Here is a 12,940-nt window from a genome sequence, read left to right on the forward strand (position 1 = left end):
ACTGTCCCAAAATAGTATATCCTTACCATTTTGTCTATGAGCATACAAAAAGGGGGAAAAGATAGGGAATTCTCTTTTCTTACCTTTATGTCTTTAAAATTGAGTTTTATCATAGTAGGTAAATAATTTAAATTGGCAGCATTGGAGACATCATTTGAAAAAAGAACTATTATAAGTGAAGGAGAAGTTAGCAACCTTATTTCCAGTGTGTTCTTGTGATAAAGTATGGAGCAAGAGGGAAGAGACTGGGATGGAGTTATTTAAACTTTGAAAGCCAGAAGGAAAACTATATGAACCAAATTATTTAAAAAAAAAAAAATTAAAATATTTTAAATGACAGAAAAGCGTAATGTCAGCTTGAGGAACATTATTTTGATTGTCAAAAATGAATTTATTTTTTCTTTATTTCCTATATAAATTGCCATTGACATTAATAAACCTAAGAAAAATGAATCTCTCCATGTCTTTTTTGCTTAGCTTCAGTTCAAATCAGAGGAGATTCTTATAAATATTTTCCTCAGTTTTGAATATATATTTTTTAATCTCTAGAGATTCACTGAACAGTGCCAGCCACCTCCGAGCTACTGTTGTGGTTTTTTTGTAACTGAATTATTTGACTTTCTTATTCCTCAGTTGTCATGATTATGTTTGCAGAGTGCATTTTTGAGGAGGCAGAGATTTCTTTTTGGAGTAAAACTATGAAGAAACTTTGATATTCAAAGTTATTATTATTATTTTTTTAAAGAATCGGAACAGGGTTAATAGAAACTTTGAATTTTAATTCTTATCATCTGTTCTACATTTTTTTCCCAGTAATTTCTGTACTAATAAAACTTAAACATGTCAACTTTATTCCAATAAGCAGAATAACCAGTTGCTTAATATATACTCATTAAACTCCAACAATGCACTACCTTTAAATATTGAAATAGATTACAGATTTTAGGGCATAATGGTAAAATATTTGGGAACAGTAAAGGCTGTAGGATTTTGTTGAAGTAAAGAATAAAATGATGATTTATCACTTTAATGCAAACTCAATTTTATTGTTTAATGGAGTTTTGGTTTTATTTTTGTTCTTGGGAAATCTTGAGTAGTTGATTTTGTGTATTTTCAGGTCTTTCAAACATGATGTCAGATGGTGAGTTTTTAAGAACAAGTTGTGGCTCACCCAACTATGCTGCACCAGAAGTAATTTCAGGAAGGTAGTATTTGACACCTACCCCCATACATTTGTAATTGCCTTTTTCTCTTAGAGTTTGTTAGTCTATAATGTCATATTTAATCCTAGTGAAAGGAAACAAATTTAAGGCTTATTCTTTTATCCAGAAAGTGTTCTAAGAATAAAACATTATAAGTGAATAAGTGTTAAGGACTCCATTTATAGGAGAGAATGTTGGTTTGCAAGTCAATATTATATTAAAGTAGTTAGATGAGAGGACTTGCACCTTTTTCCCTGGTGGAAGAAATTGAAGGTTTAAAACTAGTGAGTTTTAAAGGTAGGTAAGACATTAAAAAGTTGAATAATACAGAAATATCTAGTAGTTAGAAATGGTTTACTATTTACTTAGATGAAAAATTAAAAGTGTAATGTGTACCTTTAATTTTTCAAATAGGTGGCATTTTGTAGTAGCTTTAGGTTTTATGGTAAGGTGTCTTGGGGAATTGGACTGAAGTATTGATAAAATCTTCAGACTTTATTTTTTTTTGGTGAAGAAGATTGGCCCTGAGCTAACATCTGTTGCCAATCTTTCTCTTTTTGCTTGAGGAAAATTGTTGCTGAGCTAACATCTGTGCCCATCTTCCCCTATTTTGTACGTGGGACGCCACCACATCATGGCTTGATGAGCTGTGTGTAGGTCCGCACCCGGGATCCACACCCTCGAACCCCGGGGCACCGAAGCAGAGCATGCAAACTTAACCACTATGCCACCAGGCTGGCTCAGACTTCATTTATTTTAAATTTTGATTGTTTAAATCTTTTAGAGACTGCACCGTTATAAGAATTCTGACCTCTTAATTTACTAACCACTAGCATTGAGAACATGAGGATCTTTGTACAGTGCAGCTTTTCAACTAGGTTAGATGATAGGAAAATTTAATTTTTTAAAGGGTAATTGTTCTTCACTATAACACTGAAATTGAAAACAGAGAAGGTTAAGTTTACTAGTTTTTATAATTAACTTTTAATGTTCTTTCACTCAAACCACATTTCTTTGTTTTAATGTTTCACATCCTCATTCATTTGGAGTGCAGAAATATTGTAGTATTGTAGTATTTTCTTTCTATTTTCATAAGCTTGCTTGCCTAGCCTGCTTAGAGAGTAAAAGCATGGCTATGAATAAGGCAGAAGTATCTAATTTTAGATTTATCAAGCTTCACCATTATCTTTGTATTGTCTAAATTCTTTTGGGAAGAAAACAATTCAAGACCTGGATACTGGGGGCAGTGTTAATTAAATGAATAAAAAGAAATGTAGTTCTGCATATATGCAATGGGCCATTAGTGAAGTCTAATTTTCCCAGTTTGGATGGGGTCTTTCTGTGAGGTCTGGATGAATGGAAACTTACTTTGAAAACAATATTTATTGATCCGTTCAACAATTTATTTGACCAATTTAAAGACATCCTTTCCCTGAAGCCAGATTTTGAATGGGTTATCTAACTAGTCTGCAGCTAGTTAAGTCAATTGGCTAGAGTGTATAGCATATAGGAGTTTAAAATCTTCTATGAACGAGTTAGCTTGGCTTTCTTGCACAGCTGAAGGCCCCTTTTACCTTGGTAGGAGGTCTTGGGTTATTGGGGAGAGTAGGTTTCGAGTCCATCACTAAAGAACATTCTCAGTTGATGAAAGATCATTTAATCTCTCCTCTGTAACCAAAAACAATGGTTTTAAATTTAGTAATGAAATATTTGTTCAAGGGTTGGCCCTATTGGTTGAATCTCATGAGGATTGTAGTAAGAACAGAATTTTAGCTATAGTCTATAACTTAAAAAAATTCTTAACTTTTGTTTTCAAAGATAATACTGATAGAATTAGTATAGAATCTTTATGTGTAGTGTACAGCAGTGACTATTGAAACCATATTCTGACTGATAATTCTTTATGAAGTATCCATATTTAACATTTTTAATTGATTGACTCTTAAGTTACTTATGATTCTTTAATCCAACTGTTATTTCCTGTTACAGATTGTATGCAGGCCCAGAGGTAGATATATGGAGCAGTGGGGTTATTCTCTATGCTTTATTATGTGGAACCCTTCCATTTGATGATGATCATGTGCCAACTCTTTTTAAGAAGATATGCGATGGGATCTTTTATACCCCTCAGTATTTAAATCCATCTGTGATTAGCCTTTTGAAACATATGCTGCAGGTGGATCCCATGAAGAGGGCCACAATCAAAGATATCAGGTAATAAAGCAACTTGGAGATCATCAGATCTAATAGTATCAATGATATAAGTTAAGTGAAAGAAAAAGTTGCAAGACAGTATGTACAAGGTAATCCTGTTTTTATGTTAAAAAAGACAGTGTAGACACATTTATTTATTTTATTTTGCTATTTAAAAATACACACGAAACTGGCTTCCTTAGGGCCATAAGATTGGTAGGAGGGAGGGCTTTCACTTTTTACTTAAGCATCTTTCTTTGTTTTGAAATTGTAACAGTGAACATTATATTACTTTTTTTTTATTTATTTTTTTTTTTTTTGTGAGGAGATCAGCCCTGAGCTAACATCCGCCAATCCTCCTCTTTTTTTTTGCTGAGGAAGACGGCCCTGGGCTAACATCTGTGCCTATCTTCCTCCACTTTATATGGGACGCCGCCACAGCATGGCTTACCAAGCAGTGCGTCGGTGCGCGCCCGGGATCCGAACCAGCGAACCCTGGGCCGCCGCAGCGGAGCGCGCGCACTTAACCGCTTGCGCCACCGGGCCGGCCCCTATATTACTTTTTAAATTAAAAACAAAAGCTAATGAAAAATAAAAAGGATCCTGGTGGGGTGTTAGATTTTGTAGTGGCTTTAAAATTTTCTATAGTATGCTTCATATTTGAGTTTTATGTAGTCTCATCAGGATTAATACTTTATAGTAGTAAGTTTATGTGTTGCTCTTTGAGTTCTGATCTCATGAATTATTGTATTTTTTCCTTTTGTTCATCTCAAGGAATGAGAAAATTTTAATCAATGATTTTTTTTTGCAGTAGCGTACATTGAATCACATATGAAATTGCTGTTTTGTAGGTAAAAAAATCCCTCAATATTGCCAGTTTCATGTGGTTCAACCTAAGAGTTTAAGTAAGGCAGTAGTAACGATGACAAATCTACTTCTCACATTTGGGCGAGCCATTTCTGACGAAGACTTGAAAAAATCACTGCAAACTTTGTTTCTTCTGCCATCATTGTTTCCTTCTCTTTTTTTCCCTGTGGCAGTTTCTCTTTTGGTCTTCTAATGGTTAGATAGCACATTTCTCTGAGCTGGAGGAACAAGGAAGAAAGAAATCAGATGTAGATCTAGGAATAGTAAATAAGAAAGCATTAGGGTAATGAGGAAGAAGGAAAGAGCATATGTAGAACTTAAAGCTTGATTCCTTTCCTTTTAGTCCATATGCTGTAGACTGGCTAAAAAAGAGACCGTGATTGGCAGGGCATGACTTTACCACCAGAGGAAAAGGACAAATCATTCTCTAAAATTTATACGGTAGTACGTCTCTTAACGATGGGGATACGTTCTGAGAAATGCGTCATTAGGCGATTTCATCATTGTGGGAACGTCATAGAGTGTACATATACAAACCTAGATGATGTAGCCTACTGCGCACCTGGGCTGCATGGTACTAATCTTATGGGACCACCATCGTGTATGTGGTCCATCGTTAACCAAAACATCATTATTCAGAGCATGACTGTATTTTAAAATATCTAAGTGAGAGATGCTTTTTCTTGTGTTATACATATTTTTCCGATTTAAATGTAACGTGACAATTGGAAAAGACTTGGAAAATGACAAAAAAAAAAATAGAGAACTAAAATGATCTTTGATTCCATCACCCAGAAGATAATCATTGTTCTTTTGGGTGTTTCCTCTCTTGATGTTTTAGTTTCAGCATAGTTTTTGACACAGTTCAACTCAAACATGTCCTTTTATATGTGAAGTTGGGAAATTCTCAGTTCCTTCATTTAAGGGGATATTATTATCTTCATAGAGTTGTTTTGAGAATGAAGTCAGATAATGTATATGAAGTGTTTAGCTTAAAACCTACCACCTAGTAAGCACTCGATGGTAGTTGTCTATTTTTGTTGTTGTTATATTTTTTTCACTTAACATTATATCAGAAGAGTATTATAATGAAGCCCACAGAATATGTTCTCTTTCTGAGCTGGAAATAAGCTAGTCTTTGTCATTTGTTTGTCATTGTCATTTGTTCCAAAACTTTAAATAAAAGTGTACACATTTCTTGTTGCTACAGCAATGCTTTCTGCCTCTTAAAATCAGAGGGAGGCTGGAGCATTTCCCCCAATACATACAATAAAATGTGAGCCAGAAGAGGAAAATCTCAGTTTAAAAAATGATAATGCCATAAGAGTATAAACACAAATATCCTAAATTCCTCAAACTGCTATTTTCAATCTCATCTCTACTCAAAATCCTTCTCCTGACTCTGCCATTTTCTCTTAGGGAACATGAATGGTTTAAACAGGACCTTCCAAAATATCTCTTTCCTGAGGATCCATCATATAGTTCAACCATGATTGATGATGAAGCCTTAAAAGAAGTATGTGAAAAATTTGAATGCTCAGAAGAGGAGGTTCTCAGCTGTCTTTATAACAGAAATCACCAGGACCCTTTGGCAGTTGCCTACCACCTCATAATCGATAACAGAAGAATAATGAATGAGGCCAAAGATTTTTACCTGGCGACAAGCCCACCTGATTCTTTTCTTGATGATCACCATTTCACTCGGCCCCATCCTGAAAGAGTACCATTCTTGGTTGCTGAAACACCACGGGCACGCCATACCCTTGATGAATTAAATCCACAGAAATCCAAACACCAAGGTGTAAGGAAAGCAAAATGGCATTTGGGAATCAGAAGTCAAAGTCGACCCAATGATATCATGGCAGAAGTTTGTAGAGCGATTAAACAACTGGATTATGAATGGAAGGTAAGAAAGAAAGAGCATTCTGATTGTTGGCACATTTGGCAAACCTGTAGTCTGAAAATGTTTTCTAGAAGAATTGCTTTTGACTCTGTTTTTGTCCATACCATATGCTAGGTTGTAAACCCATATTATTTGCGTGTTCGAAGGAAGAATCCTGTGACAAGCACCTACTCCAAAATGAGTCTACAGTTATACCAAGTGGATAGTAGAACATACTTATTGGATTTCCGTAGTATTGATGGTATGTACGTCACACAACGCAACGCAGTTGACATATTAGACCTTGTTACTTACCTTGGCCTTTTAGTCTTGGTTCTTTTGAAGCTTCTTGAATTATTCCTAGTAATTCAATAGCAAAAGAATATTAAAATGTGAGATTTGGTGCATTTGTGATGTCAACATTTGTGAATCTTCTTCTTGTAATTTTATAGTGTATTGTCCTTTTTTTTTTTTGGTGAGGAAGATTAGCCCTGAGCTAACATCTGTTGCCAGTCTTCTTCTTTTTGCTTGAGGAAGATTGTCCCTGAGCTAGCATCTGTGCCAGTCTTCCTCCATTTTTTATATGGGATGCTGCCACAGCATGGCTTGATGAGTGGTATGTAGGTCTGTGCCTGGGATCCGAACCTGTGAACCCCGGGCTGCCACCAAAGCAGAACATGCGAACTTACCCACCACGCCACCGGGCCGGCCCTGTATTGTCCTTTTAAGATTACCTTTTTGGGAAATCCTAAAGCCAGATGCAGTCTGATCCTAAAGTGATAGTTTCTGCCACATTTCTGTTTTTTGGTGTGGTTCATTTTTGTTAGATAAAATGTTTTATTTAGAAACAAATGTTGACTTTTCTGTAATTTTTTGTTATTAAATATGTTTTATATCTGATATTTAATAAAATTTTTCTTTTTCTTGTAAGAATTAAAGTACAGGGCCGGCCCAGTGGCGTAGTGGTTCAGTTCGTGCACTCCGCTTTGGCGGCCCGGAGTTCGCAGGTTCAATCCTGGGCACAGACCTATATACTGCTCATCAAGCCATGCTGTGGTGGCGTCCCACATAAAAAATAGAGGAAGGTTGGCGCAGATGTTAGCTCAGAGACAGTCTTCCTCAAGCAAAAAGAGGAAGCCTGGCAACAGAGCTTCCTCACCAAAAAATAGAATTAGAGTACAGTTATTAGCTTTTAGAGTTGAGTGATGAGGCACTGTAAATAGATTTGATTAGTAGCTCATAGGACAAGGAATTATTTGCTGAGTTAGGTTTCTTTCAGGGGACTGAGAAGGAAATATTTGGTACACTTTAGGGACTTATGGTTATTTTTTTCTTCTGAGCTAGCCTTTTCCTCCTAGCCTAACCATAGAGACGTAATCAGAGATATGCATCCTGTATTAATTTTGTGAGAGTTACATGATTCCAATTTTATTTACCTTTCAGTAAAATGTTCTTAAATAATCAGTTTTCTTTGGAATGTACTGTATATGAATTCTTGGGACTAAAGCATTTTATGTCCAAGATAACTATCATAATTAGTTAAAAGTGACAGTGTTAACCTTAAACCAGGTCTGCTGTACATTTATTTACCTAGAATCATAAACAGTCATAGACAACCTGATGATCAAATTACTGAAATATTTAAAATTTTAAGTTAAGTCTTTGAATTGGTCATCAAAAAAATGACTGCTGCACTGTAAGATCTTCAGATGCCTCCTTGAATTTATTAAAGAAACATTATGTGGAATATTGTTTTCATGTTTTAATAGTTTGAAAATGAAAATCTAAACTCAGAAAATATATCTCTGATTACCATTAGGTATAGTTTGCCAGAATATCCCTTCAGCTATTTAGATTGATAGAGGTAAATTATTAATTGTAGAAAGCAGACATTTTTGTTTTTGTTGTTTTTATTTTTAAATGGAAAAATATATGCATAAATAAATGAATAAATTATAACAGACTTCTAGTAAATGGTGCAATATCATAACATGGTTTGAAATTTACATTAATTCAGATTTCCCATGCGTATACACTCTTAAAGCTAATTTACCTTATCTATTAAAAAGCCTGATGGAACACACTTGACTCATAATTCAAGTAAACATTCTCTTTCTTTACCCAAGAGAATATTTATAAAACGGTATAGATGTATATATAAATGTTCTGTCACACACAGAGCCTTTAATTAAGTACAAGTTTATGCCAGTTCTTCATTGGCCAATCGATTGAGTTAAGGTATGTTGCCACTTTTGTTCATCTAAGATTGTATGGAATTATCAGATGAGATTCACCTATGAATTTTTTGCCTTCTTTATAAACTCAAAGATAGTAGCTACATAGTATCAGAAAGACACAGGTTTGTGATATGCTGGCCAAACCTGTTTGTCTGCTTATCTTTATGTCTACAGGGTATTTACCTGATAACGCACACTAATGCAGTCTGAGATATGAGTGTTATTTTTCTCACTGTATTTGGATCAGATTCCCAACCTTATTTACCTGGATTTACCAATTGAATGACCATTTATTGTTTTTATATTGTGTTCCCAACTTTAAATTTTCCTTGATTTTTGTTCAGTAGAATTGTTGCTCTTTTATGAGATCTTGAATCAAATATGGAGAGAAAGTGGGAGAGTGAAAAGCACTGAGATGAGAGTTAGGAGACTTGGATTCTAATTTCCCTCTCTGTTCATTTGTTTCCTATGGCAAGTCACTTAACTTTTGGGGGTTTATGTTTTCTTATCAATAAAAGGAGGAGTTGGATAAGGTGATTTCTAAGATTCCTTGCAAAACTTAAGTGCATTTGTTGTATGATTTTAATATAGAGGGATTAATTTTTATTGCTAGGTAACAATGTTTATTAGTTTATTGGGCTCTTAATCTTGGATTGCAAGACTGATGAGTAGCTCTATACTAGACTCAATCTCCATTAGTCATCAGGAGAATACATACTGTGTGTATAAAAGGCGAGTGTTTTAACACAGATTCATTGCCTCTGTTTTAGAAGGTATTCAAAATAAACACATTTTTGATAGCTGGTCAGTGGTCTCACTCAAAGAAGCAAATTACCATTAAAAAAATTGGGAGGGAGTATTGTGGATTATAATAAATAGAAATTTTATTTACCCAGATGAAATTACTGAAGCCAAATCCGGAACTGCTACTCCACAGAGATCGGGATCCGTTAGCAACTATCGATCTTGCCAAAGGAATGATTCAGACGCTGAGGCTCCAGGAAAATCCTCAGAAGCTTCTCTTACCTCATCAGTGACCTCACTTGACTCTTCTCCTGTTGACTTAACTTCAAGACCTGGAAGTCACACGATAGAATTTTTTGAGATGTGTGCGAATCTAATTAAAATTCTTGCACAGTAAACCTAAAACTTTGCTTATTTCTTTGAGAGCAATAAGCATGTATAATAAATCATAGCCAAATGCTTCCATTTATAATCAAGTTATATATAACTATAACTGAAGATTGGCCTTTTGGAATGCAATTTGCACAGGGATTGGAATGTGATTAATAGTTAAAAGCCTAATGTGCAAAAATGAATTAAGATAATTTTGTTGTTCATTGTTGAGTAGGCATATAGCATAATATAATATACACAATGAATTATAGGACTCTCAGGCTCGCTTGATTTTTGGCTATTTTATATTTAGTGTACACAGGGCTTTGTAGAATATTAATTTACCATAAAGGCCTTGATATATTATTACATGTTGATGTGTTATATATTTGCTTCATAAATGTATTCAATAAATATTTGCGTAGAATCCCCAGAGACCTTTATAGATGATTTTGTTTTCTGAGCTCCTTAACTTCTTGAATAGCATCTATCTTCCAACAGTAGGGACAGTCTGGATGACTCTTCCATATCTCCCCTTAATATTCTGTAGTATATGGTAAGTCACATCAAAGGTTTTAGACACAATTAGAATTTTTTCTTTAGCTTGGTAAGTCCAAAAACACACAGAACTTATATATTCAGATACTCTAGGCAGTAAGTTTAATCTTACAACTTGTCCCACTCTATTCTGTACATAAATTGCTGTTTTTGTCACAAGAGCTGAGTTGCATATACTGTACGTAAATCATCTTGTTTTTGCCAGTCTCACAAATTCTGCTGCTTATCATGTCAGCCGGTATTGAATGTATGTAGAAATTTCTAGCATTCGATTATGTATCTTTTAAATTGATTCAGTGCACAGAAAGCACATCTCTTACAAACTGTTTAAACGCTCAGATAAGACTTTTTCTCCCAAATTTTATCATGAACATTCTTAGAAAAATTGAAAGTCTGAAGGGTGATCACATGTGTATCTACCACTTAGATTCAATACTTAACATTTTTCCATATTTGCTTTGTCTATATCTGTGTATATAGATATAGTTATACACATATATGCTTGTATATATATGCTGTTCCCCCCCGAGCCATTTGGATGTTGCAGACATACTCATCACCCCTCAACATTTCAAGCATCTCCCAAAAATGATGACATTTTCCTAAAAAACCATAACACCATTATAAAATTAATAATTCCCTAATGTCATCTAATCATGCATATTTAGATCTCCCCAGTTGTCCTCCAAATTTCTTTTATAGTTGGTTATTTCAAACTAGGATTCAACTAAAGTTTACACATTGCATTTGGTTATGTCTCCTTAGATATGACATTATTATTCTGATAAAATATGGAACAAATCGGTTAGTTCTTCTAGATGGTCACATTTGTTTTGGATTTTAAGTACTTTTTAAAAAGTAGGATTATGAGAACTGCCTAAAGATGCTTAATCTTCCTAAGATCTCTGATTCGTATTTTCTTTTTCTTGCTCTTAGTAATAGCATTACATAATAGGTGTAAATGAAGATTTAAAGTCACCTCAGATAAAATTGGTATCATGTATGCTAATAAAAAATAAAAAAACCACTATCACCCATAATTGCCTTATACTATTTTAACTTCAAGAAATTGATTTTTTTGGGGGGGGATATTAATCATTTTTCCATTGCAACAGAGCTATCTTTTGTTCTCTTTTAAGACTCTGTATTATAGGATTGGTTTGGGAAATCCAGTGAGCACCCATGTAACCAGACAGTAATGTACTCAAATGTCATGATAGCTTGCATAAATAATTACTGTAGTTGTAGATTTGGCTCCAGCACCTCTAGAAACATGCACTGAATTTAAAAGAAAAATGTTTTTTCTTTTTTGTCTGGGGCTTGTTCTCTTCAACTTTAAATCGGAAAGCTGTATAAATTAATAGAGGAGTTCCATTTAAATATAAGTTCAAACTGTATTTATAATTTGTGTGTGGCCCTCTGTTTTGGGGATATTGATTTCATGTAGGGTCTCTAAATGCAGCATTTTGTTCCTGCTGTTAAGAACAGAAGACTGTATTTTTAAAGTTACATATTTGTATATAAAACTAAGACATCGCCGTAATGTCTCTATTAGCTGTTAAGGGGAGGGGGGAACTAAAGGAGGAACCAATTAAATAGGACCTTCTAAAAATTGTTAATTTTGTAAACTTTGCTTCTTTTTTAAGTTATTGTGATTCCTTTTAGTTACTGAGTTTTATTTTGAAGATATTTAAATATTGCACTTGTACAAATAGTATAAATGCACAGACTATTGCAGTAAATTCTTTTTTAAGCTGGGATATTTGAAATGATAACTTTTGGTTGAGTGTGTCAAGGTTGCATCAGAATTTTCACAAATTTATTGTAGTTTGCAAATTCTTATTAAGTGAAGATATAAGAGAGTCAATGCAAATGATTTTTAATCTTTTTTTATTATCTTTTCAGCAATTTATATTTTTTGTGATTTTATGCAACCATATTTTTACTTTGTCTTGACAACTGAAAGATGTATAAGGTTTTTGCCAGAAATGTACTGTATACATAGTTTTAAATATAACAGATTTTACTGATATGTAAAAATTTTGCCATTAAAATAAATGATTTCTCACTGAGAGGAACTTTTCTACCAGGTTGCGGGATATGGGAGCTTAATATATCATATCTAATTTAAAATAATTTCACTGAAATAAACTCCATTGCTTTTACTTTGATGATATTTTCTCTTGAGATGCTTTTGTAGTTTTTCAGAGTTTTAAATGATTTTCTACAAAAAGTCCTGCCCTCTGCCCTGCCCACCCCCCACCCTTTTGACCTTGTAGTAATACCATTTACGTTGAATTAATGTTGGGTGGACTGTGGCTGGATGTAGAATTTCATGCATCTATACTCTGGCACCTTTGGAATGAAAGAAAAATGTGTGTCGTTAAAATCTTTTCCCCTTAATTCCTTCCATCTCCCTCATCCACAATAAAAATCTCATTTTTGTTGTGAGTTCTGACGAGATGAATAAAATTCCACATACAATATAACTAAATTGGTAGTAGGGTAGAAATCGATCTTTGTGGTACAATATTTCTGAGACGTTCATGGATGTTTTGACTGGAGTATATCTAAGTAGACAATTTCAAATAATTTGATTTAGAAAGTGGATAAAAAAGGAAAACATTTTTCATCTGTTACAGTGTGCTTAACTTTTTTAACTTCTGGAAAAACAATGAAAAAAAGAAAGCTCTTGTTCATGGCTGACCATCTGCATCTTTTTAACAATGTGCCTAAATATAAAATATAGTGCTTGAATAAATTTTAGCACTCAAACATTGTGACTTTTGTCTCAACTAAGTTAAGTTTAATTTCATCTAAAAATTAGCCAACTGAACAAAATATTAATATATGTACAATAAAAACCAAAGCGGTTACCATGTCTC

The 12,940-nt window shown here is 34.0% G+C and overlaps 1 protein-coding gene across 4 annotated transcripts in view; it reads left to right on the top strand.

The window, feature by feature from the left end:
- Positions 1–12,226, top strand: part of PRKAA1 (protein kinase AMP-activated catalytic subunit alpha 1) — a 31,143-nt gene extending 18,917 nt beyond the window's left edge. For all 4 annotated transcript variants that reach the window (XM_058564173.1, XM_058564174.1, XM_058564175.1 and 1 more), the window contains 5 exons: positions 1,118–1,205; positions 3,192–3,416; positions 5,682–6,168; positions 6,280–6,406; positions 9,278–12,226. In XM_058564173.1, coding sequence (XP_058420156.1) covers positions 1,118–1,205; positions 3,192–3,416; positions 5,682–6,168; positions 6,280–6,406; positions 9,278–9,522 — 1,172 coding nt within the window. In that variant the 3' untranslated portion in view covers positions 9,523–12,226. The remainder of the gene's footprint in view (positions 1–1,117; positions 1,206–3,191; positions 3,417–5,681; positions 6,169–6,279; positions 6,407–9,277) is intronic.
- The last annotated feature ends 714 nt before the right edge of the window (positions 12,227–12,940 follow it).

The sequence above is a fragment of the Diceros bicornis genome, chromosome 20, assembly GCF_020826845.1.
Source record: "Diceros bicornis minor isolate mBicDic1 chromosome 20, mDicBic1.mat.cur, whole genome shotgun sequence".
NCBI lineage: Eukaryota > Metazoa > Chordata > Mammalia > Perissodactyla > Rhinocerotidae > Diceros > Diceros bicornis.